This window comes from Rutilus rutilus (genome assembly GCF_951802725.1).
Source record: "Rutilus rutilus genome assembly, chromosome: 5".
Taxonomy (NCBI): Eukaryota; Metazoa; Chordata; class Actinopteri; order Cypriniformes; family Leuciscidae; genus Rutilus; species Rutilus rutilus.
The window spans coordinates 32,712,523-32,737,778 of NC_140213.1; the positions used below are offsets into that span (position 1 = coordinate 32,712,523).

General features: G+C 37.2%; 3 protein-coding genes across 5 annotated transcripts; 1 reads left to right on the forward strand and 2 right to left on the reverse strand.

Annotated features, from left to right (window-relative positions):
• Positions 1-57: 57 nt before the first annotated feature.
• Positions 58-7,377, reverse strand: sephs1 (selenophosphate synthetase 1). Of its 2 annotated transcripts, none has more exons than XM_084408725.1 (9): positions 7,030-7,377; positions 5,380-5,644; positions 3,965-4,068; positions 3,769-3,876; positions 2,648-2,802; positions 2,451-2,541; positions 2,270-2,369; positions 1,977-2,189; positions 58-1,078 (listed from the first exon to the last, which is right to left on the reverse strand). In XM_084408725.1, the coding sequence occupies exons 2-9, from the start codon at positions 5,570-5,572 to the stop codon at positions 864-866; spliced, it is 1,179 nt and encodes a 392-aa protein (XP_084264851.1). In that variant the 5' UTR covers positions 5,573-5,644; positions 7,030-7,377; the 3' UTR covers positions 58-863. The 2 variants fall into 2 exon arrangements, with proteins under 2 accessions (XP_084264851.1, XP_084264850.1); XM_084408724.1 differs by having other exon boundaries at positions 6,898-7,036.
• Positions 7,378-7,764: 387 nt separating this feature from the next.
• On the reverse strand, positions 7,765-16,719 carry bend7 (BEN domain containing 7). Its single transcript, XM_084408943.1, has 10 exons — positions 16,421-16,719; positions 15,064-15,132; positions 14,722-14,997; positions 13,269-13,400; positions 12,900-13,189; positions 11,828-12,053; positions 9,504-9,617; positions 9,251-9,292; positions 8,969-9,007; positions 7,765-8,889 (listed from the first exon to the last, which is right to left on the reverse strand). Exons 1-10 carry the CDS (start codon positions 16,482-16,484, stop codon positions 8,840-8,842), a joined length of 1,302 nt encoding a protein of 433 aa, XP_084265069.1. The 5' UTR covers positions 16,485-16,719; the 3' UTR covers positions 7,765-8,839.
• Positions 16,720-17,761: 1,042 nt separating this feature from the next.
• Positions 17,762-23,754, forward strand: prpf18 (PRP18 pre-mRNA processing factor 18 homolog (yeast)). 2 transcript variants are annotated; one of them, XM_084408944.1, is made up of 11 exons: positions 17,778-17,971; positions 18,084-18,161; positions 19,522-19,548; positions 20,245-20,349; positions 20,438-20,551; positions 20,765-20,914; positions 21,562-21,630; positions 22,688-22,828; positions 22,910-22,981; positions 23,071-23,226; positions 23,340-23,754. In XM_084408944.1, the coding sequence occupies exons 1-11, from the start codon at positions 17,906-17,908 to the stop codon at positions 23,418-23,420; spliced, it is 1,059 nt and encodes a 352-aa protein (XP_084265070.1). In that variant the 5' UTR covers positions 17,778-17,905; the 3' UTR covers positions 23,421-23,754. The 2 variants fall into 2 exon arrangements, with proteins under 2 accessions (XP_084265071.1, XP_084265070.1); XM_084408945.1 differs by lacking the exon at positions 19,522-19,548 and having other exon boundaries at positions 17,762-17,971.
• Positions 23,755-25,256: the final 1,502 nt, after the last annotated feature.

The window sequence follows — 25,256 nt, forward strand, 5'->3', positions numbered from 1 at the left end:
CAGGTCTTTCCATCCAACACACACACACACACACACACACACAATCAGATACACGTCTTTTCAAGAATTTAAAAAAAGATCTTAGATTTATTGGAGGGGTTTCAAGGCATATATATGATGAATAGCAAATATGAGAGACGGCAAGAAATTATGACCTTTGTACAGAATATAAAAACATCTCTACCACAGAACAGAACTAATGATGTTCATGTGAAACAGGAAATATACAATGCAAACTGCATCTCCAACGTTTAGCACATTCTTTGAGGAAAGACAGCGGTGCGTTTCCCAGAATACGAGGTCTTGATTTATTAGAGAGGTATTACCTTGGATTCCTTCAGTCCAACAATGTTTCCACCGAACAGTGAGGGAGGGTTATTTTATCCGATGCACGAGGGATATTACAAAAGTAAAAAAAGAAATCCTTCCCGGACACGCTCTTCCTCGTCACTGCAGCTTCATTAACTATTGTTCGAGGCAAAGATTATGATGTGAACTACCGCATGGGTTGTGCATACTAACAGGAAAGGCTAAAACACACCATAGCTATGTATGAGACCGCAGGTGATGTGCGAGCAGAAGATATTTGGAAGTAATCAACAGTATCAGATAAGAATTATACTATTAATTATACGTTCTACTTGGAAGCTGCCTCACAATCAGGTGCATGGCCAGTTAATGTAACAGAAAACTATAGACATAAAAAGGCAATTGAATTTTCTTCGTTAAATGTTCTTCTGCTTTATAACCGTGTCCATGTAGAATCTGCCTGAAGGCCAAGGTGGGCAGATGCTGTATATATCATTACGCTGATATATATTCAGGTGGGGCTAGAGTACGCTAGCTGTTTGGGCCACTCAGATTTAAGATGTGGCTCCTGGGGTGGTGTTGACATTCTGTGTGGCCACCTGCGGTGCGACTTCGATGATGCGGGGTTTGTCGATGATGCGCGCCGTGCGGTTGCCTTTCTCTACAATGCCGATGATCCACGCCTGGTGACCTTCGCCGTACTTAGGAGATTTGATCTCAGCACAAAAGCGGGCAGCTTGCTCGCGTGGAAGACAGATCAGCAAACCTCCTACAGAAAAATAAGAGAGATAAATGCAAGATTCAGATTGCTGCTTTTTGCAAGGTTAAATAAGTGAAATATGTAATAATAGCTTATTAAGAAGACTTAATTAATAAGCTATTAAAATACAGGGAGTTATAAAAATAAACATACAGTGGGTTCTAAACATCAGAGACCATATTGAAAACTTGGAAATAAACATTGAAAACATTTTTCCATTTTAGCTTAAACATAATTCTGAAAGGAAAAAGAAAGGTTATGACATGAAGAAACAACTATTTAAAATGCTGTTGTTTTGAACTTTCTATTAATTAAAGAATCCTGAAATTTTTATCATGGTTTCCTGAAATAGCAAAAATCTGAAATGTTTCTTGAGCTCCAAATCAGCGTATTAGAATGATTTCTGAAGGATCATGTGACACTGAAAACTGGAGTAATGATGCTGAAAATTCAGCTTTGCATCACAGGAATAAATGACATTTTAAAATATATTCAAATAAAAAACGGCCCTTTTAAATTGTAATAATATTTCACAATATTAGTTTTTACTGTATTTTTTTTTTTTATCAAATAAATGCAGTCTTGGTGAGCATAAGATTTATTTTTAAGTCTAAATTTTCTAGAATTTCTACATAATTTTTTATTAATATATTTTAGATTTGTTTTTTATCTATTTGATTGATTCCATTTTTATTATTATTACTTTTTCATATTTAAAATGCAGATGATTTATATAAAATTAGTAATTAAATTATATTATTATTATTATTATTATTACTACATTTTCTTCACATGTAAAATGGGTAAAATTATTTTCTTTAAAAAAAAAAAGTCTGAATTTTAGACACCTCAGAACACTTTCCTGCCACAAGGGAAAAAACGGTGCACTGCAGATCAGATCTTATACCTGAGGTCTCTGGGCAGGTGCCGTGCATAAGGCCGAACATGTTCCCGCAAGCTTTGCTGACGGCAGCCATTTTGGCGAGAACTGGCAAGTTGTGAATGACGAAAGACACCTCTGTGCGCTGCTGCCGTGCCAGGTTCTGAGCGTGGCCCAGGATCCCAAACCCTGTGATGTCAGTTGCTGCATGTGCGTTGAAGGTGTGCATCAGCCCGGCAGCTGGACGGAGAGAAACAGATAAGTGTCACACGTTTGCTGCAAACTTACTTATGAGCCGCACTCATGTGACATGCACTGACCTGTTCTGTTGAGTCGAGCCATGTTTAACATGGCCTCCTGATACGCCAGTTCAACATCCTCCTGAGTGACGACCAACTTTATCTTATTCCATTTCTCTGGCTGAGACAGAAAGAAAGATAGCAAGCAGTTAAACCCTGTTCAAGCTATAATACAAAATTACAAATTGTCTAAAACACTCACAATGTCCAGCCACTGGTGCACTGCGACCGCCACTTGTGTTCCTAGTGGTTTGGTAAGAACCAGCACATCCCCTGGTACTGCATTATCTGGCCTAGAACATGCATAAACACACATGCACAAAATTACAGAAATGGACAGACCTATTAGTTGAGCATGTAACAATAACTCCTAGAGTACATCAAATTAGAGATACTTACATAATGAACTCATTCGGTTGGCACACTGTTGTGGCCACGCCTCCCAGGACTATCCAAGGATTTATAACAGTCTGACCACCTGTAACGGAGGTTCCCGCCTCCTCGGATGCATCCTTAAACCCCTGGATGACCAGTGGCATGACCTTATCACGCTCCTACAAAACACACACACATCATGTGAATTTTGTTTTGCATTGCTTTCTGAAAAATACCATATTTATTAATCCTGCAAATAATAGTCAGAAATTTTTTATTTTTAGGAAAACAGTTTATTGAACTTTAGACCAAATCTAAAAATTAAACTAATGAAAAAAGGCTTTTCATATGATACATCAGGCTTTTACGGCTCATATAGTATGATATAGCAGAATATGGCACTCACATTTGAGGGAAAAAGTTTATTCAGAGGCCCAATCTGAACAAAAATATTCAATTTGGTGCTGATATTTAATATGGCCAAACAGTTCGATTTAATTCTGATAGCTTGTAATGTAATCAATGTGGATTTTAATAACACTATAGAGGACAACTTACATTTAAATATCAGTTGTAATTCTATATGATGTTTAAATGCTTAGTTTGATCAAAGCTCTGTTGTTTTCATTGTGGGGGGCAAATCATATAATGCAATACAATACAATGATGATTATTAAGACAAGAGTTGTACAAGTAAATGTTCCTCAAAAGCCTGATGTATATTTGTAACATGATTTTTCTAAAACAACGAAGTATGGTAATCAAGCAAACCTAAGCTGCTTCAGTCTAATAAGTGTTCATCTTGAAATATTACTAACAAAGTAAAAGCTATTCTTAAAGTTATTCACAGGTTTCAGGTTTTTAGAATTATACTAAAAAAATTATACTATACCTTTTACATGCAAAAAAAAGAAAGTGTAAACAGATTATGTACAACAGGTTTTTATCAAAGTTTTGATTCTGTTGATCATTTAGAGGCCTTAGAAATATGCTTATCAAATATTATACAGTTATTGCAATATATCTACCCCAAAACTGTAATTTACTCACAGGATAACCGATGACTGTTAGTATTTTTAGGCAAACCATTCCTTAAAATAACTAACACCTTGCCTGAACACAAAAGGCTTTTTCCTCAGCCTCACCTTCTCTGTGAGTTTGTTGCTGACACCAAGAAGCATCAGCATGTTATCGCATTCTGTTACACCCATGGCGTACAGGTCACTCAGCACATTGGCACAAGCAATTCTCCCCTAGAAGACAAGAGAATTCATACAGAAAAACACATTTTCAGTCTGTGATGCATGACAATCTTTAATGTTATTTTAAAGTGAGTATTACCATCATATATGGATCGTCCACTATGGGGTAGATATAATCTGTGGTCTGCACAAGTGACAAGCCTCCATGTCTCAGCGGAATCACACAGGTGTCCATACCAATGCCTATTGGAAGTAAACAGTGTTATTTCAAACAGGGTCAATGATTTTCCTGAAGTTTTAAGAAGTGTTAAAAGTTCACGCAATTACAAAATAATAGCTCATGCAAAAATGAAAATTCTGTTTTGTCATTTAAGAGTTAGAAACTATGAAGGTCTCAATAAAGAGTATATAATGGCAAATGTTCCTCTTTTTTGAGAACCATTCCTTTAAGAATTAATTTTTTTCTCTGACCAGACAAATAAAATATCTTAAAGGGTTAGTTCACCCAAAAATGAAAATTCTGTCAGTAATTACTCACCCTCATGTTGTTCCAACCCCGTAAGACTTTCGTTCATCTTCGGAACACAAATTAAGATATTTTTGATGAAATCTGAATGCTGGATCACTCCTCCACAGGCTTATGGACACCATAACTTGCTGGCCCAGAAAATGTATTAAAGACATTGTTAATATAGTCCAAGTGACTCCAGTGGCTCAATCTTAAGTTTATAAAGCGACGAGAATACTTTTTGTGCGCAAAAACAAACAAAAATAACGACTTTATTCCACTTTTCATTTCCACGTCACCACGTATCACACATTTGACCAGCGTCGCCCAATAGTGAGCCTACGTGGTGACGTGCAACACAGACGCGCTACGCTTAAACACTACGTGAAAAGACTCGAGGCCCAGAGAGAAGGAAATGAAAAGTGGAATAAAGTCGTTATTTTTGTTTGTTTTTGCGCACAAAAAGTATTCTCGTCGCTTTATAAACTTAAGATTGAGCCACTGGAGTCACTTGGACTATATTAACGATCTCTTTAATACATTTTCTGGGCCAGCAAGTTATAGTGTCCATAAGCCTGTGGAGGAGTGATCCAGCACTCAGATTTCATCAAAAATATCTTAATTTGTGTTAATATCTTAATTAAGTCTTACGGGGTTGGAACAACATGAGGGTGAGTAATTACTGACAGAATTTTCATTTTTGGGTGAACTAACCCTTTAAAAAAAAAAAAAATTCTAGCTATACGTGTGTGTGGTCCAGGTAAACTGTACGTTATGGGGACAAAATGTCCACACAAAGATGGCAATATCCAAAATCCTTGTCAGGACATGTTTTAGTCCCCATAAGGGGAAACAGCTTATAAATCATACTAAGTGAAAATGTAAAAATGCAGAAAGCTTTCTGTGATGGGTAGGTTTAGGGGTTGGGTTTAGTGTAGGGGGATAGCATATACAGTTTGTACAGTATAAAAATCATTCTATATATTAAAAGTCCCCACAAAACATGAAAACACAATGTATGTGTGTGTGTGTGTGTGTGTGTCTACCTAGTCTGGGCATTACAGCCCCGAGGAACTGCTCATCTTCTTGATAATGGTTTTCCTGCAGGGATTCCAGCAGTTTCTGGAGCACATCTTGAGGGACTTTGCAACCTGTTCCCTTGAGCTCTGTGAAGCGTGTTAGTCTGAAGTTCTTGTCCAGATCATAACTCTCTGGGTTAAAAGATTCCCGCACCGACATGTTTAAAAAAACAAAACGTTACTGGCACGCACAATGGCTTACACACCTCCTTCAAACTATGGCAAATGCAATCTGAAAAAGAAAGAAAGAAACATTAAAGTGTGTAAAGATACCAAAATTAAGACATTATAAGAGATCATTCAAACAACATGCAACTAATGATAATAATAAATATTGCATTCTACTGTTTCACCCCAAATATGAAACAAAATAATGCAACAGTTTTGTACAAATGTATTTGCTCTGAGGCGATCCTCCCCTTTAAATACATCAGCTCTTTTTAAAACTCCTGCTGAGCTGAAATATACTGTCCATCCTCCTTTGTTTACATGGCAACGTTTTTCTCTCCCTCTGAATTACTGTCCAACAGCCCCGCTCATAACAAACAACAACAAAAACACTCAACCTTACGGACTTAACACATTCTGCTCTTTATTTAGATTTTATTTCCTATGATAAATAACTGGTTCTTTAAAATCAGATCATGCAAGGCATTTTTATGTACAAATATATGGTTGCATGCTGATGTTGTGATCTCTTGGATCCGATAGTTCGAACTGCACTGTATGTGGCGCGCACTCTCTATCCAAGACTGATTCATTTAGTGATTCGATTCGTTCGAAGAGTTATTTTCATTGAACCAGCAGAAACATGATTTGACTCGTTTTTATTCATCACCCAAGAATTCCCAAAGTTCTCCGCGCAACTTTTTTTTTAGCACAACAAATATATTACATTTATAATGTCGATTCAGACACCAACTAATACAGAAAAGACAGCAAACAAACACCTATAGTACAATTTAGTTCCGCAAACAAATAGATATATTTTTTAAAAATCAGTTTGCTTAATTGTTACTCTTTAAAAATTTTTTTACTTAAGCTAGATAATTACCAATATAGTCTTTAAAGCAGCGAAAATAAGATTTTGCCTTCATAGGTTTACATTTATAAATTCAAAGATGTTAAAGACTCAACAATAAATGATACAGGCGCTTGCAAACGGCTTGAATGAGTCATTTGCAAAAAAGAATCAAGTGAACCGAACAATTCGCTCATGAATCACTAATACAGCTGCACGCGCTGATCCAATGCAACGCCTCTCGCTGCTCGATCACATTTCATAGCATCTAATATACAGTATAACTTATGCACGCTAAGAAAACGTTTAAAAAGTCAGATGATCCACACTTATAACAGAAGCAATCCGGCCGAAATGTTTCTAAAAATGTCGGCGGTGGAAAAAATTAACCCTTAAAGCGCCCGCGCCATGATTGCAGTGTGCACAACAGAGAAATAATAAAGAATTAAAATTATTTGACCCACTTTACACAAATTCCGCTGAATATGCCTTCTACTGGAATAAATTAGATAGCTCTCCTCACACTTAATGCATTGTGGCACAGTTATATTCGTGCCCCATTTCCCCTTTAATTGTGCTGTTCAGTTTGTGCTTACCGGTTTCGCTCGATACAAGAGACGCGACGCTCCCGCAATGCACCGCGCGCAGAAAGGGCGCCTCGAAAATGTGCCTGAAAAGACTGACACTGAATTCAATACTCTATTTCTTGGCGAACAGTGCCATATTCTTGATGTGTACAAGATTATTTTAACTGTTCAGGTGATGAAACATTAATCCCGAACATCAATTCAAGCTAATACGTGTTTTGAGGAGATATTTTAATTAAAAAGTCGAAGTTCTACAAGGGTCCTTCTTTCCCGCGTGACGTAATCACCTCCCCTTTAAAGGAGATCGGAGTGCGGCAACAAAAAATGTCCACATTAGTTTGTACCTTTAAACTTACTGTGGTCTTGCCAGTTTTATGAGTATTTACAGATTTTTGTCTTTGCTTTATATATGTATTCTTTTTGGTTACAAAATAAACTATAATTTCAATGATGATAATTGTTTTATCAGACATTTAATTTTGTTTTTGTAAATTCTACATCCACAAATGCAAATATAGCCTAAGTTACCAATTTTAATCTTAACAGTTTTATGAAATAAATATATATACGATTGCAGAATCTGGGAACAAAAGCATTAAAAACATTTTAAATATATGCTTTTTATGTCCTTTAAGCGTTGTGGTTCTGTTTCTTCAGTGTGACAGAAAATTTAACTTGATGAATTTTTGAATATGGACACTTGACTGTATGGTGGGGGAAAACAAGCATATTTTAAACAGGTTTAGATCAACCATTTAGGACACAGCCATAGTATTTATTTGACGTCTTGGACCAAACAACTTTCCACTTACAAATTTAATTTTACAACAGGCATATTAAAAAAGAGAAACAGACATAATATCTGTGCTCTTAAAGGAATAGTCACGCTTAAGCGTTTTCAACCGCATCTGCAGCATTCATTTTGAGTTATATCTCAGTTTGGGAAAGCAAACATCAGTCTGAGGTGACAGCTGTGCACTTACAGTGGACGTCTAAGGGGCAAATGTGCAATGTAACTGCCTTTCTGTGTGTACATTTAGAACTGCTTTTACAAACAGACATGACTCGAGCCACAGATGCTGTCCAAAAAGCTTAACTAGTATTTAACCCAGATATTAACATGAATAGTTAGTCAAGCATTTGACCGTGAGGTAAAAACCCTTTGTTACACAGACGCAGGACGATGTTCATATTCACTCATTTGTACACATTCAATAGACACTAAATCCTCTTACACAGGAAGTCAAACAGTTACATTTCTACATAACCAGTCTGCCAGATTATATAACCAACGACACATTAGTAAGACTATGTGCAGCAAATGTGACATTAAGGACAATTAATATAGAAACTGCAACATATTCACCAGAAAGTGTCAATAAACAGCACAACCGTGAAATGACATCAGTTTGTTGCTTGGCATGGCAGAGTGAATTAAAGGCACAGTCATGTTTTTTCAGCAGTTCTGCTGATATCTGTTGGTGAAGCATTTGGATGAAGCTGAAAAACTACAAACACTTCCATATATTAATTGAATACAACTAGTGACATCTGGGACGACCCACTTTAAAATGATCAAGTGAGAGTACTTGTGTTACAAAAGTGTGTCCATAGTTGTCGGGAATGCCAGCAGGGGTCCTACTGATCAGCCAAATGTTGCCCTTTCTTTCCACACAAACATTCTGTCTGTTACACAGCTGACAATGAGAATTTCAAAGCCATATCTGTCGACACGTGCTACAGTCTATATGGACAAAACTATTAAAAATGACTCCTTTGTGGGGGTCGGAGATTGCATTTTGTTGAAAACAATCTCTTCTCAGGCAGTGTCCATAGCAACTAGACATTCTGTTCTCTCATAAACAGCACCTGCGGTACAAAAGAAAGTGTTACTTAAGAACAATGGCACTTTTGGAGAGTGAGATGTTAAAGGTGTGCATTGCCGTACCATTTTGCATCACAGTTTCCACTTTATCAACAGTTTTCTCTGAAAAATAACATACAAAAAGGAATAAAGATGACACAATACTAGTGGGAATAGTATTCCAATGGATTTTTTCCCCTAAAGTTATTTAAGAGAAGTTGTCATCTTTAACTCGTGGACATAACCAGTCTAATAAATCATTTGGTATTGCAAAGAATGGGATATTGTGAGGTGAAGGACACTTATCAATCTGAAGCGCTTTCATTCATGCAGTGTGTGTGGGTTTGGGTCAATGTGTCTGAGTACCTGTTTTGTGCTGAATATCACTACTGTCTGAGGTTGTCTCTGCTGCAAATCATTAAAAATATTAAAATAAATGATACCATTTGATAAATTAACTTTTTAATGATCAATTCATTATTTTAATAGGACTCAACTAGCAAACATCAATCATGAAGCAGCAGCATTGTTACAACAGCATTGCTCTCTCTCTTTCTTTTTCCCTTGCACTGTCTTTTTAATGTCTCATGCCATCTATTTCTCTTTCTCACATTCTCACCTCTTTTTAAGCGTCGACGGGCAAGTTTAATCTGGTCTTGCAGAATCTGGACCCAGTCTCTAGGGCCGGGAAGCTTCTCTATTCCATTGGCAGTGCAATACTTTTCTGTGAACACTAGATTCATACACACAGAAAAAAAATTACAGATTTTATTTATATATACATACATACATACACATACACTCATAGGCCACTTTATTAGGTACACCTGTTCAACCGCTCATTAATGCAAATATCTATTCAGCCAATCACGTGGCAAAAACATTAATGCAGACATGGTCAAGACAATCTGCTGAGCTGATAGAAAGTCAACAGTAACTGAAAGTCATGCGTTACAACCGAGGTCTGCAGAAGAGCATCTCTGAACGCACAACACGTTGAACCTTGAAGCAGGGGAGCTACAGCATCAGAAGACACACTGGTGTTCAGATGGTAGGGTAAGAATTAGTCATAAATGGCATGAAAACATGGATCCATCCTGCCTTGAATAAGCAGTTCAGACTGGTGCTGGTGTTGTAATGGTGTGGGGGATATTTTCTTGGCACACTTTGGGTCCCTTTCTACCAATTGAGTATTGTTTAAATGCCACAGCCTACCTAAGTATTATTGCTGACCATGTCCATCCCTTCATGACCACAGTGTACACATCTTCTGATGGCTATTCTAGCAGGATAACGCTCCATGTCACAAAGTTCAAATCATCTCAAACTGGTTTCTTGAACATGACAATGAGTTCACTGTACTCAAATGGCCTCCACAGTCACCAGATCTCAATCCAACAGAGCACCGTTGGAATGTGATGGAACGGGAGATTCGCATCATGGATGTGCAGCTGACAAATCTATATCATGTCAATATAGACCAAAATCTCTAAGGAATGTTTCTCCTTGTTAAATCTATGCCACAAATAATTAAGGCAGTTCTGAAAGCAAAAGTACTAGCAAGGTGTACCTAATAGCGGCCGGTGATTGAGGTGGAAATACACACACACACACACACATATATATTCACTCACCTAAAGGATTATTAGGAACACCATACTAATACTGTGTTTGACCCCCTTTCGCCTTCAGAACTGCCTTAATTCTACGTGGCATTGATTCAACAAGGTGCTGAAAGCATTCTTTAGAAATGTTGGCCCATATTGATTGGATAGCATCTTGCAGTTGATGGAGATTTGTGGGATGCACATCCAGGGCACGAAGCTCCCGTTCCACCACATCCCAAAGATGCTCTATTGGGTTGAGATCTGGTGACTGTGGGGGCCATTTTAGTACAGTGAACTCATTGTCACGTTCAAGAAACCAGTTTGAAATGATTCGAGCTTTGTGACATGGTGCATTATCCTGCTGGAAGTAGCCATCAGAGGATGGGTACATGGTGGTCATAAAGGGATGGACATGGTCAGAAACAATGCTCTGGTAGGCCGTGGCATTTAAACGATGCCCAATTGGCACTAAGGGGCCTAAAGTGTGCCAAGAAAACATCCCCCACACCATTACACCACCACCACCAGCCTGCACAGTGGTAACAAGGCATGATGGATCCATGTTCTCATTCTGTTTACGCCAAATTCTGACTCTACCATCTGAATGTCTCAACAGAAATCGAGACTCATCAGACCAGGCAACATTTTTCCAGTCTTCAACTGTCCAATTTTGGTGAGCTACCCGGTGGGGTCTTCTGCTGTTGTAGCCCATCCGCCTCACGGTTGTAACGAGTGGTTATTTCAGTCAAAGTTGCTCTTCTATCAGCTTGAATCAGTTGGCCCATTCTCTTCTGACCTCTAGCATCAACAAGGCATTTTCGCCCACAGGACTGCCGCATACTGATGTTTTTCCCTTTTCACACCATTCTTTGTAAACCCTAGAAATGGTTGTGCGTGAAAATCCCAGTAACTGAGCAGATTGTGAAATACTCAGACAGGCCCGTCTGGCACCAACAACCATGCCACGCTCAAAATTGCTTAAATCACCTTTCTTTCCCATTCTGACATTCAGTTTGGAGTTCAGGAGATTGTCTTGACCAGGACCACACCCCTAAATGCATCGAAGCAACTGCCATGTGATTGGTTGATTAGATAATTGGATTAATGAGAAATTGAACAGGTGTTCCTAATAATCCTTTAGGTGAGTGTATATATACAAAAGGTTTCCTGTGAAATGTTTTGCATGTGTGCCACATGGTTTAATATTTGATTATCTAATGCAATGACATTTTTAAGTGTCCAAATATGTTTTTTAGAGGTACTGTATAGATTCATCATAATGTTCTCTACATTGATGTTGAGTAAGTTCAGGTCTGGTTTATTTATTTTCACGCACCTTTAATGGCTCCAACTATGTTTTGATCGAGTCCTTTCCTGGTGTCATTCAGACCTCTCTTCCTCTTGCCGTTGGGCAGTGAATTCGCCAGAATTGTATCATCAAAAAACGCACACACCAGTTTCCTGAAGAGCAGGCTGCCAGAGCGTGTGTAGTTCAGTAAGATAGAGTCCAACTGTGCTTTAGGAATAAATATGTCATAATCCTCAGCCAACTGTACTTCCGGCTGGGAGAGACAGATGGGCGAGATATTAATAAAAGTCATTATTACACACTCATTAATACACAGTCACCTTTAGTTGGATGAGACAAAAATAGAAGATATATACACAAAAAAACAAAACAGTAAGTCATTTACATTACTCATTATACTCATATACACAGTTGTCAGTACGAACACAAAGCCTAAAGAGTTGTGAAACTGTACTTATGCACTCATCCCTTCGTTTTTTTTTTATAGCACTTACTCATTCTGTTTAGAAAGAAAGACATGGCCATAATCTGATGGGTGCAAACATGGTCCAAAACAAAAAACTTGCCAAAAGTAAAAATGTGGGTTGGCAAGTACATAAAACTGGCTAACTGGTGCTTCTGAAACATGCTAGGGTTAATTCTAAGAATTCTAAGAAGAGGAATGAGGAACGAGGAAAGCTTCCTGAGGTGTCATGAGCAAGATTACACAGGTTTATCCTTCCTTCACATCATAATGCCTGTGACACACTTAACGACTAGCTGAAACATAAGACTGAACTGAACACACTTACAGACGAATTTCCAACGACTGGAGCAGATTTTAAACACCGACTGTGAACACCAACTGAACAAACTATCTCTGACTCAGCGTGTTTGGGCATGATCAGTCGTAAGTATCAAATTACATTCTTAATCGGCCTTACAGTCGTTAAGTGTGTAAGGTTGTGGAGCTAAGATGCAAGGAAAGGAAACGAGGATGCGCAAATATTATATTATATTATATTATAAGTAACTTTTGATGACAAACAATATTTCATAATTCACCAATCCCTAGGTACAAAAAATGTATTCACTCCCACACACATTCACAGCGGTGTACCTCTGTGGTGCATTGGCCTCTGGTGACGCTGTAGTGAGAGGGAGGTGTCTTCACACTGGGAATGGGATCTGGGATAAATGTTGCCACTGTGGAGGGTGTGTCCTCTCTGGACTGATTAATCTCAGTAACAGTATCGACCTCTGCAGGTGGAGACAGATGTGTGCTTTTTTTAGTGGCTGCGGTCAGAAGTGTCACTCTGTGACCTGGCCTCCTCTTTCGAGTCCTCCTCCTGGAGATAGAGGCTCGGGATGAGGAAAGTGAGACCTGGGATACGTGCTTGTCCTGGGTCCCTGAGAGCACAGCAGAACACGGGTAAATGCGGCTGTACGTGCGTTCAGATGAGTTTAGGGGTAGTTATGTATGATTTACCTTTCTGAGTTTGGATTAGTTTCCTCATGGTACGTAACTCCAGCAGAATGGCCTGCAGGGTGCTCTTGCAGTTACACATACAGCAGCTGGGCTCAGTTGCCATGGCAGCAGGCGCAGGGGGCAAGGCCGTGTCTGAATCAGAACACAGATGCATCGTCAACACAACGCCCATCACTGATGATGTCTCACACCCAGAGGCTCCAAGCACCCGGCACAAAAGCCACCTGACTCTCTGACTCCAGACTGACAGTGAGAGAGTTATTGTTTCTTTTTGTGTGTACAGAAGAAAGACATTACGTGTTTGCTGTGTTATCCAAAGCTGTCTAGACAGTTGCTGCTGCGGTGCCAGACAGTACATCTTTCTACAGCCAACAGTCACATAATACAACTTCCCCAGGAAAGAATCCCAAAGGGGATTCATGTAATATCTTTCTAGGTTTTTCTATGTGAAGCCCTTCAAACTCATGATAAAAACTGCAATAACTATAGAGGTTAAGAGAAGTGGTGCGGTAGTGGCAAAAATCTGGAAAATGAGAAATACAAAAATACAATAAAATGTACAAAAATAAAATAAAATGCGCAAAAAAATTAAATGTACTAAAATCAAATCAAATATATCATTATAAAATTAATCATATTTAGTAATGTCTCAATGTTATTGAATTAGATTATGAAATGTCCAAGTAGCATGAGCAACCAAATAATGGCAACTTCAGTTTTCTACATAAAGTAACCACAGGTGTAAGTCATTATTGATGTCTCTTGACATACATTTTTAAAGTATACTTTTTTCTTAATTTTGAACAATGTATTGATTGTCTTACCTGGTAATGCACTGCATGTTTTTAATGCCTAAACTAATAAAATGTTTAGCTCAAATGCAATGTAAGTCACTTCGGATAAAAAGCTAAATGCATTCATGTAAATGTCCAAATGTCCAAGGCAAACTTATTTTTTGTGAAAAGTTTTCCTGAAAATGTGCTTGTGCTATATTTCTTAAAAATAAATGGCACTTTTTTATCATTTGTCATCTAATGCAATGAAATTGATACACTGTAAAAAAAAAAAAAAAATGCTTCCTTGTTTTTTTAATACAATCAACTTAAGTCATTTCAACTTAAATTACATTAAACTGACAAATTTCATTTTTGAACAAAATTTTAAATTTGTTGAATCTTGTATAACTTAGAAAAAAAAGTTCAAATAAAATAGCCCAATTTATAGTGATGAGTTAAAGCAATGCAAAAACATATGTTGTCATAACTTATTGATCATATCATTTTTTACAGTGTACATTTTTAAGTGTGACTTAATACTTTTTGGGGCCATACAAATACCATCATAGTGTAATATACATAACTAAACATGGCTCTGTTTTGCATTTGATGTAGATTTTTCTCACTTAACAAATCTTCTGAAGATTACAAAATCTCTGCATTACTTAGAGACTCACCATTAGTTTTCAAGTGGTTGAGCATCCTCTGGGTTTTGGAGCGTGTGCTATACTGGCTGTGAGCCAGAGGCAGGACTGAGCTCCAGCCGTCCTGGAGATGTTCAGGAGCCGGGCTCTGTGCCACGGGCAGGCTGAGAGCCTCTTCCTGTGGCTCTTGTTTCAGGGTCTCTCCCTCTCGTCCAACTCGCTGGTACACTCGTCCTGTCTTGTCACTCAGCAAGCGCATCATGCCTGTTATCTGTTTCTTTATCTCCATCCCTTCGTCACCTAACCAGACTGAGAGACACAGTTAACACAGAGAGCCTGTACATGTCATGAAGTGTGTGATGAACCATAGTATACCTTCACTCTCAGAAGCTGCTTCTCCTTCAGTGTCATTCTGGTCTACATCATCCATTTCATGGCTGAAATCTAAACGAATCACAGAAGAGTTTTAGTTTTAGTCTTTTATTATAAGAGATTGGAGAAAAACAGAAAAGCTGAGGGAAGGACAAGTATGATCCATCCATCCATCCATCCATCCATCCATCTATCTATCTAACTAGGCCTTTTGTTCTATCTATCTGAGATCATGCCAAACATTTCATGTTTCATGAGAAACTTTTCTTATTCTTATAAGAACGAACTAAACAAAATGTCACATTAAAATAATGTCCAAAATTGTACATTACTTGTGTTTGGTGTCCACAGCTAACAGATATGCATAAATATACATGAAATGAATGACATAAAAATGCAATGAAAATTGACATGAATAATTAAACGATCTGGCTGTTACACACTGTATAACTGCACTCTGTCCAATTTTAAATTTTAATTTTAATCATTATTATTGTGTATCTGTCTCCCATGAAGTATAAAGAGGATAAACATCACATAACAAATATAATAAATGATATACCATAGATTAATAATATTCGTATCCGTTTTATATCACAAATCTTTTTTTTTTCTTTTTTTTCAGCCATATACACATTTTTGAAAGTGCATGAGGCTGAGTTTTGATTAGAACAGAGATAATAATTTTTTTTTTTTTAAATAAAAATAAAAGCATTCACATAAAACATTGAGGTCTCCAGGACATTAAACATAAAACCAATAAATTCAATGTGACAGACCGTGTGTTTCAGCATATTTTTTAAAAGTCCTAAAGTAAATTAATTTAAACTAGACTTCTGCATACAGGCTGTCTGAATTAGTTGTTAAAAACTGCATGTAGGATTAAAACAAATATAGTTTTAGATTGAGCACAGCAGCACGTTGATTGACATGCCATGCACTCTTGCTGTGATGTCACTCTCAACAGCAGCTGTATGCGTGACGTATGTGCGGTGCAGATGTGATGAAGTGATGCTGCAGGACCACCTGTAGGCTGCGTGACTGTGAACATCTTCATCCACACCATCATCACATTCACGCATGCAGCAAACAGACCTTTATTCTATTCCATCACACTTGCAGAAGAGCACATGGACAAACTAAACGCATCAGAAGATACACATAATTCACTATGAGCGCTGCTGAAAAACACGCGGTTAAATCTAACGAAGAATCCAAATGAAGCGTCTGACATTGTGATGATGCGAGGACAATGAGGGAATGATACATTGTCTCACAGGTGCATTCCAGAGTGCTGACGTAACGCCTCCGATGTGCTCTATTGTCTGCTGTCATCTCCCAGGACTGAATGTCCGCTTACCTGCATCATTCACCAGTTTAAAGCTCTGAGATTTCCTGCTCCGCTTCCTCTCCACAAACTCCATTTTAAGGGCAGAGCGGTGAAGAGGCAGAATCCAGCCCAGTTCATCAGCACACAGGCTCTTTAATCACTGACAAACTCATTAAGTCCAGCTGATGAAGAGTGAAGCGAATGAGCTTTAATAATAATCGCGCGTCTCTGTGGACCGATGATGATGATGAATGGTGGTGGTGAGGAGGAGGAGGATGATGGACAGGACGGCGTTTACATTCTCCTGCGGGGCTGCTCGTTTATGATGTAAATAAATAAACCTCTTAATTCTTTCAGAATTCGTCACGTCTATTCCTTTGCGCCACCTGATGGTCGCTAATATTTGTAGGGCGCAAATATGAGGGTCCAGACTTACATCAGACAGACTGGAGGAAAATGAGTTCTGTTGTCGAGAGTAGAAGAAACTTTGAGTTTTGGCAGTCTGTGACTACTCCCACAAAAGGACGATGCGTTGATATCGCTGTAAAAAATGACATGACCAATAAGTTATGACATTATGTTTTTATATTGTTCAACTAAGATTCAACTCATTTTTTTATTCGGTTTAATGTAATTTTAATCGGAAAAAATTAAAGTAATTAAAAATTAAAGGCAGCAAATTAGAGTAAACTTTTTTCTTTTTTTCTTTTGTATTTTTTATGCTTATAATAAATTAGAGATTAGTGAAAAGGGAATAGGGAAAAAAAAAAACAACTAAGATATTAAATATTTTAATTTATAAAATATATTTAAATAAATAAAATGAGCCTAAAATGTATCGATTTAAAATAAATCTGGAACATCATCATAAAATAATGTAGTGAACAACTGTTGTTTAATTAACGAGCAATATAAGTAAAACACACACACAAACACTTACACACACACACACACACACACACACACACACACACACACACACACACACACACACACACACACACACACACACACACACACACACACACACACACACACACACACACACACACACACACACACACACACACACACACACACACACACACACACACACACACACACACACACACACACACACAGCATATTCAATATTTAGTGTACAATTTGAAAACGCTCTGGATCAATAAAGGCCTACTATACAAATACAAGGTAGATATGTTTAATGTATTAAATGAAGAAATCTGCTTCTCCACAGATTTTATTCAGAAGGTTTTAAAAAAAGATAAAAATACAAACTGTGTTCTTTCTTATATTTTATATTGCGATCACACCGATCAAACTTTTTCAGCGTCCGTCTCGGATTTATCCACTAGATGGCAGTAATGACTCAGAGTGATCTCCAGCAGTCTGCACGAACGGAAGCAGTGAATGGAAGTGTAAACTGCTTCCCGTTGAATGTTTATGTGAAAAAAGTGACATATTTTGTCATACAATCTTAAGTATTTTTGTCATTTTGTGTATTTTTGTTGAGTCATGGACATCCTCAAAGCAGAGATCGCGAGGAAAAGAAAGCTTATAGAGGACAAAGATCTCATAGACGTGAGTATCGACTGTTCTAGAACGCTCCGACCCTTTACACCGCTGTGTTTTTAATGCAGTTGTGTACAGATATGTGGGTTTGTGTAATGATGTACTCTTGCTGTTTCTCCAGGACTCAAAGAAATACTTCAAAAGGGCTGATCTCGCGCGAAAGGAAGAGGAAGAATATTATAAGAGATGTGGATACAAGGTACAAACTTCAGCTGTGAATATAGACACCTTACGAAAATTAACCATTGTTTATTATGGTAAAAGTGTAGTAACCATGTTTTTTTTGTCGGATTGATTAACATTTGTAGAACCGCAGCCAGGTTTACTACAAATACCATGCTTAAACAATGGTTAGTGTCGTAAAACCATGGTTAATTTGTGGTTACCATGGTTTAACTATAGTAAACATGGTTTTTGGTTCTGTGTGTAGTAATACAAATGGTTAATTTTAATTACACCATGGGTCATACATTCAAGTACTTCCATTAGCTGGTCGAAAACTACGGAGCCCCTAAAGGGACGTTTGCAAAAATATAAATATAACTTACAGACTTTCACGTGCGCACGAGATACGTTTCTCGTGAGCACGTGAAAGTCTGTATATTTTTTATTTTTGCAAAGGTCCCTTTTGGGGCTGGGTAGTAAATACCTTTAACCACATTGTATTTGTAATGTAATCCGTCCTGATAATATCTCTATAACAGACTTTGTCTTTTAGCTGCCATGGACCCCAAATATGATGATCATCCTAAAATTTAAAAGACAGCTTTCATCTATAAAGAACCAATTTATACAGTGAAAAATGAATACTACTATAAATATGTAAAATATTTAATTTCCATTGTTACCTTATTATGTGTTTTACTCAGTGTAGTTCTGTACTGTTGTATTATTTAAATCAACTTTATTCATTATTTTAATATTTTTTACATTTATTTGAATACATTTATTTAATTAGTTCTGATTACTTGTTATATTTTTACTCTGTTTTAGCAGACCCTAATTTTAAAGTGTTATTTTAGTTGTATTGTTTTATTAATTTTTAATTTGCTTTTATTTTTAGAATGATAATGATTTTCATGTTAATTTTAGTTTACTTTTTAGTCATTTCGTTATGTGCTTTTTGTCATTTTATTAGATTTTTTTATTTAGGATTAATTTATTTTTATTTCAGTTTTAGTTTTTATTTATTTCCAATAATTAATTTAATTGCTTTAACTTATTTCAGTCTATTGCCAAGGCAACATTTGTTTGTTTTTCAACTAATATTTATATTTCATTGTATTTAAGCTTTATTTCAATTAACAAAATGTTTTTTAATAGTTTTACTTAAATAAAAATAACCCTGCGACAAAGAGGGGTCGGGTCGCTCACTTGCCTGTCAGTCATCCTCTGTAGATTTAAAAGAAATGAACTGTCCCATTTAAAATGTGTCTTCCCATACTTGTGCCTTCGCTCTTTCTCTCTAGTGTTCTCCTCCAGCAGCAGTGTCTTCTGTCTGCTGTGTATCTTCTCATATTGTGTTTCCTGCTGTTTGTGTGTGTGTTCTGTGAGTTTAGGTTTCTAATGAGCAGCCTGTGAGACAGGTAGGGCTCAGGCAGACAGAATGCATGCTGCCAGAGAGATGTTTGACCGGGTTTCGGCATGACTGAAGAACATTTGTGTTTAATTGCCTTTGCTCCCAGTGTTGCACAAAGCTGAAGGCAGCACTATCCGAATTTTTAGCCCAGCCTGCATAATGACCACAGTAAAATCATGTGACAGAGGTGCCTATCCCGGAGCAAATCACGAGTTGCTTAAATTCTAGATGTCTCGCCTGCTCTTTCATTTGTGCAATGCTCTTTTTGTTTTAACTTCCCTATTCGGTTTTGATTTAGCAGTGCACTGCATGCATGGTGTGTTAAATTCAAATCAGTGTCAAGAAATACAGCTTCAGTGTCAGATTCCTTGCTGTTCACCCATTGCATCTTGGGAGAATTATGTGCGCTCATTCTTCTACAAGATTAGAAGAAGATTTAATCAAATTTAAAACATACATAGCTGCATGATTATATGGAGAAGTATCTGTTTTTGGCCTTTTTGCTGGAAAATCTGGCCAGGACAGTTTTTCCTTTTTGTTGTTTATTAATTATTATTTTGCAAGCTGCCCTTCTCAATCTTACATTTATATGCTTTGCAGTGGAATCACCCTGATGTAACCCAATTAAAATGGAAAAAAGATACCATTTTCTTCTCTCTCTCTCTCTCTCTCTCTCTCTCTCTCTCTCCATTTTTTTTTCAAGCTGGACAAGACTGAGGATGTGGAGCCTCCATCTACATCAGCCAATCCTGTGCTAGAACTAGAGCTCACGGAGGAGAAACTGCCAATGACGCTCTCTCGACAGGAGGTGGGTCAGCCAATCAGAGCCCACCGAATGTTACTCGTATACTGTGCTTGTTTTCTTGATGAATAATCAATCTTCGGGCTGCGTGTAGGCGGTCAGACGTCTGAGGGAACGAGGCGAGCCGGTCCGTCTGTTTGGCGAATCCGATTATGATGCTTTCCAGAGACTCCGCAAAATTGAAATTCTAGCACCAGAAGTAAACAAGGTAAGACCCAACTTTCCTCTCGCCATCTTGACACTCTTGTCGTGTGTAGAGTTTGTTTCTTTACCAGGAAACCACATTGAATTTTCCTGCAAGAGAAAAAAAGAAGATAACTCGCTTTGCCAGTGCTTTCAAGTATATAGTATACTATATTATTGACTCATGCTGAATACTCATTGACATACTTCTTATGGATTACCTTGTCTGTGTGTTTAGGGTTTGAGGAATGATCTGAAGGCCGCCATGGATAAGATCGATCAGCAGTATCTGAATGAGATTGTGGGTGGAGCAGAAGGTTCAGTTTTACTGGACACACAACACGACCTCAAAGTGCATGAAGAAAATACCACCATTGAGGAGCTGGAGGTAAACCCACACACACATAGAATCCAGTCTAATTTATATTTCATCCATATAGCAGGTCAATTCCAGAGTCGGATTAGGAGTATTTTAATCATGTTCCCGCTAGGTGGCACTATAGTCTTACATCTGAAATCGAATGTTCTCCATAACTGCAAAAACAAGTAGAGTTCCCAATAATACTCCTCTCGAAAGAAATGAAAAATAAACACGAGAATCCATCAATATCGTCCACACTTTTGTGCCCTGAAGGACGCTGTTTATTCAAGCTCAATTAAGAAATTATTGTCCCTAAAATATTTTTACAGTAGAACAGAGAACAAAAATATAAGCTTGAGACTTTGAGACCTTTTTATTGATGTATAGTTTGTAAAGTTAATTATATTATTTTACTTTACAACTAACAGGGCAACCGGCGTCAGGCAAATGTGTTGTTAAATCGTTGAAATGTTAACCTAAAGTATCAGAGGAAGCTTAGGTCAAAGGGGTTTGGCTGACAAATATTTTTGGGAAACCCTGAACTAATCTATTTACAATTATATGACGACTGGCTAGTCTGGATACTAATGCTTTTATGATTTCAGTAATTGTATAATATAAGATTTGGCTCATGTCTGATGCTACATTCATGTCTAATAACCTGTATAAAACAGGATCTGGGAGCATCTCTTGGCACTGGTAATGATGTTCGAGACATGGACGTCATAAATAAAGTACTGAGGGTATGTATTTTTTTAATTTACTTGTGTTTAAATCTTGAACTGATTTTTATAGAAATGCATTCAGCCAATATTCTAATTTCTTAATTATTTAAATTAAGGATGTCAGTTGACACAAATTTGTGTCAAACATTAAAAATGTTTACCCTGAATTTAAGGATGAACTTTTCACCACCCTGCTCGGACACACAATCTCCATGCGCTGACTGAATGTTGTGTTGATGTGTGTGTATGTGCCTGCGTCCAATCACGGGATGACATTCTCCCGGAATCAGTTTGTCTGCTTATTCTGTGGTAATCGCACCTCGAGACATTCCAAGTGTAATTTTCTTCCTAAATGAACGGGATATTGTACATATTACGGAAAATTTGGAGAATACGAAAAAGCGTACTTTTACTTATTAACAATCTGCTTTCTGTCTGCTGTTCGTTTGCAAGACAGACATAATATTATCCTTTATTCACTCTCCCTCAGTAATAAATGTAAAATTAGTTTTATTTGCTTTATTTTATTTGCAGTCACACAGAAAACGTCACTGTAAAATGCAAAGATTGTTCATTAAAGATGCTGTGCATTCTTGAATCACGCGTTGGATTTGACATCATCCAAAAGTGTTTATGATTGAGCCAGTGAATGTAAATTCTGGTGTCTTGTTTTTCAAATACAAATTCTATTTTCAATATATTTTTGAAAAAAGTTTGTTTCAAAATAAACGGCTAACCTACCAATTCCTTTGCATGGCTTAAAGACATTGATACATTTTCCTTCAACATCTCCAACTACTGGCCTGGCATGCAGAATTCTGCGTTTTTAGTCATTTTCACGGATCCGTGTGAACGGGGATCATTTTGAAGTCTGTATGCGGAACTTTTCAAACGCTCAAAGGACGAACATTCCTGTTTTTAGTACATCGTTGTCTTGTAAACACCCTAAATTATTAACAAGAAGCGATTGTCGATTAATCGTTAGCATCCCTAATTTAATTAAATAACTAATGCATAATTTAAGCGTATAATCATATCATCTTGTGTGCCTGTATATGCATATATTTTTCTGTAGTTCTTGCTGGGCGTGTGGGCGAAAGATCTAAACAGCCGAGAGGACCATGTGAAGCGCAGTGTCCAGGGCAAGCTCGCCAGTGCCACCCAAAAACAGACCGAATCTTACCTGGAACCTCTTTTCAGAAAACTACGCAAGAAGGTACGCTGTTCTCCATACAACGCATTATTAGATATAGATTCACAAGCCTTTTGTTTAACTCATTGTGTCTTCTATATGTAGAATTTACCAGGAGACATTAAGGAGTCCATTACAGACATTATCAAGTTTATGCTGGAGAGGGAATATGTTAAGGTTTGTCTTGCTAATTACAATACTTTGAATTTCAGTTCTTAATTAGTATATTTGTGAAGCAACCCGACTAACACACTGTGTACATGCAGGCAAATGACGCTTATCTGCAGATGGCTATAGGAAACGCTCCATGGCCCATCGGTGTGACCATGGTGGGCATCCACGCTCGTACTGGACGTGAGAAGATCTTCTCCAAACACGTCGCTCATGTGCTCAATGACGAGACCCAAAGGAAATACATTCAGGTCTGAAATGACAATATGAATAGGAGTGTGATATTACGTAGGTACACTGTGTTGTTTATCAGGTCAGTGATCGTCTTTTTTCTTTTCATCTTTTCATCTTTTCATCTTTTCAGGGGCTGAAAAGATTAATGACAATCTGTCAGAAACATTTCCCAACAGATCCCTCAAAGTGTGTGGAGTACAACGCTCTGTGACGTACACATCACAGCATTCAAAGTCATGTTGTCTCTCGCTCTCTCGTGTTGTAAATAACTTATTGATTGTAAATATACCCCAGTCTTGAGAACATATGGATTTCTATAGCAGTGGTTTTCAATCCTGGGACCCTCCGGTTTGCACGTTTGTGTCTCTCTCTTATATAACACGCCTGATTCAGATCATCAGATTATTAGGTGAGAGTTCCATGAGTGTTACTGAGTGTCAGATAAGAGAGACAAATGTGCAGAGCAGTGGGAGCCCAGGACCAGGATTGAAAACACTACAGTGTTTTTCTTTAAAATAAAATAAAAGCTGATGTTACTGAAGTGATTATTTTTTCATTACATTTATTGATTCTTGATGTATTTGCACTTTAATATACATTACTGTCATAATTTTTCACTATGGAAAGCATTCATTAATTTCTCTAGAGTTGTAGATCTGTTCTTTGAGAGAAAGATAAGACAGTCCTTTTAAGGATGAATATCAAGAGTTGCAATTTGATGTCATCTGAGTCACAGGAAGAGTGAGTGACTTCCTCACACTGGGACCAAATCAGATTTAAAACATGAATAAGCCAAATTCGCACAACTTTTATTCTTGGATTTCCTGCTGACTTCCTGTCATTTTAAGATTTGGGAAGTCTGATTCATTTTAGCTATTTGGTTGACAGATTCAATTTAAAGATGCCAATCTCAGTGGTCTCAGTGCAGCAGGTTTTCCTAAACTGAGGTTTGTGAGGGAACTGCAGAGGGTTTGTAAGAATGAAAAGCTAATTTTTTTTTTTTTTTCAGTGTTTAATGTATGTTTGAGCATTCCAGTTTGATGCCTATCACCCTAAAAGAGTTTCATTTCTTATGGGCATGGCATGTGACTCGCAGTAGTTTTACTGGTGAAAGGACTTCTCTCTTAACTAGTCTTATACATTTGACTCTGGTTATTAGTTACTTTGACATGTAAATCAATTCACCACAGTTTTTGTTTATGTGCCATAGTTTTGGTTGATCTTAACCAAATTATATCACTGTAATATCATTTGTTATTTGAAAAGACATTAAAATGTACAATTGTACAGAAAACACTGAAAAGTCAAATCACAAGACAAGTTTTTTTTTATTACCAATAAGATAAATTTATAGTGGTGCAATTTGGCTTAAAACAAAACAAAACACTGAAATGCAACTCAGAGAAAAATATGATTTATTTTTTTATGATATATTATATTTCTGATGATAGTGAATTTAAATATGGTATTTAAAGGTTGGGATTTGAGTATGTCCATTGGGATTTGATTTGATCGTTGTCATTTGAGTTACAGGTTGTCCCTATATATGTACACACACACACATATAAAATAATGTGTTATTCTTTTGACCCATGTAACCCATACAGATGTAACATGTGACCCTTTAGATACCTGTGAAATTTCACTATTTTCGATTGATTCCAATTTCGATACCACAGCTAATTAACTAATATAAAGTGCAAACATTGTTGAAGGCAGGTGAGTCTTCAGTAATAAAATGAGATGACAAATAAACAAATTACAATCAACAGGTCAAATAAATACAATAGAACAAAGATACAAATTAAATAAACAGTGCTTTATTCAGAATAAAGCCTATAGAAATTAAACAATCAAACATAAAATAGCACTTCTCTTCGTCTTTTGTTGTTTGATTAACATTAATGTCACAGACGGCAGCAGGAATATTAGGCTGCTGTCACTTTAAGACCTAATGCATGGATCCAATACTGTTGCACATGCATTATCTTTCTCCTCTGTTTACATTTACTTATTTACTTTTTTTGTTGTGTGCATTTTTACACTG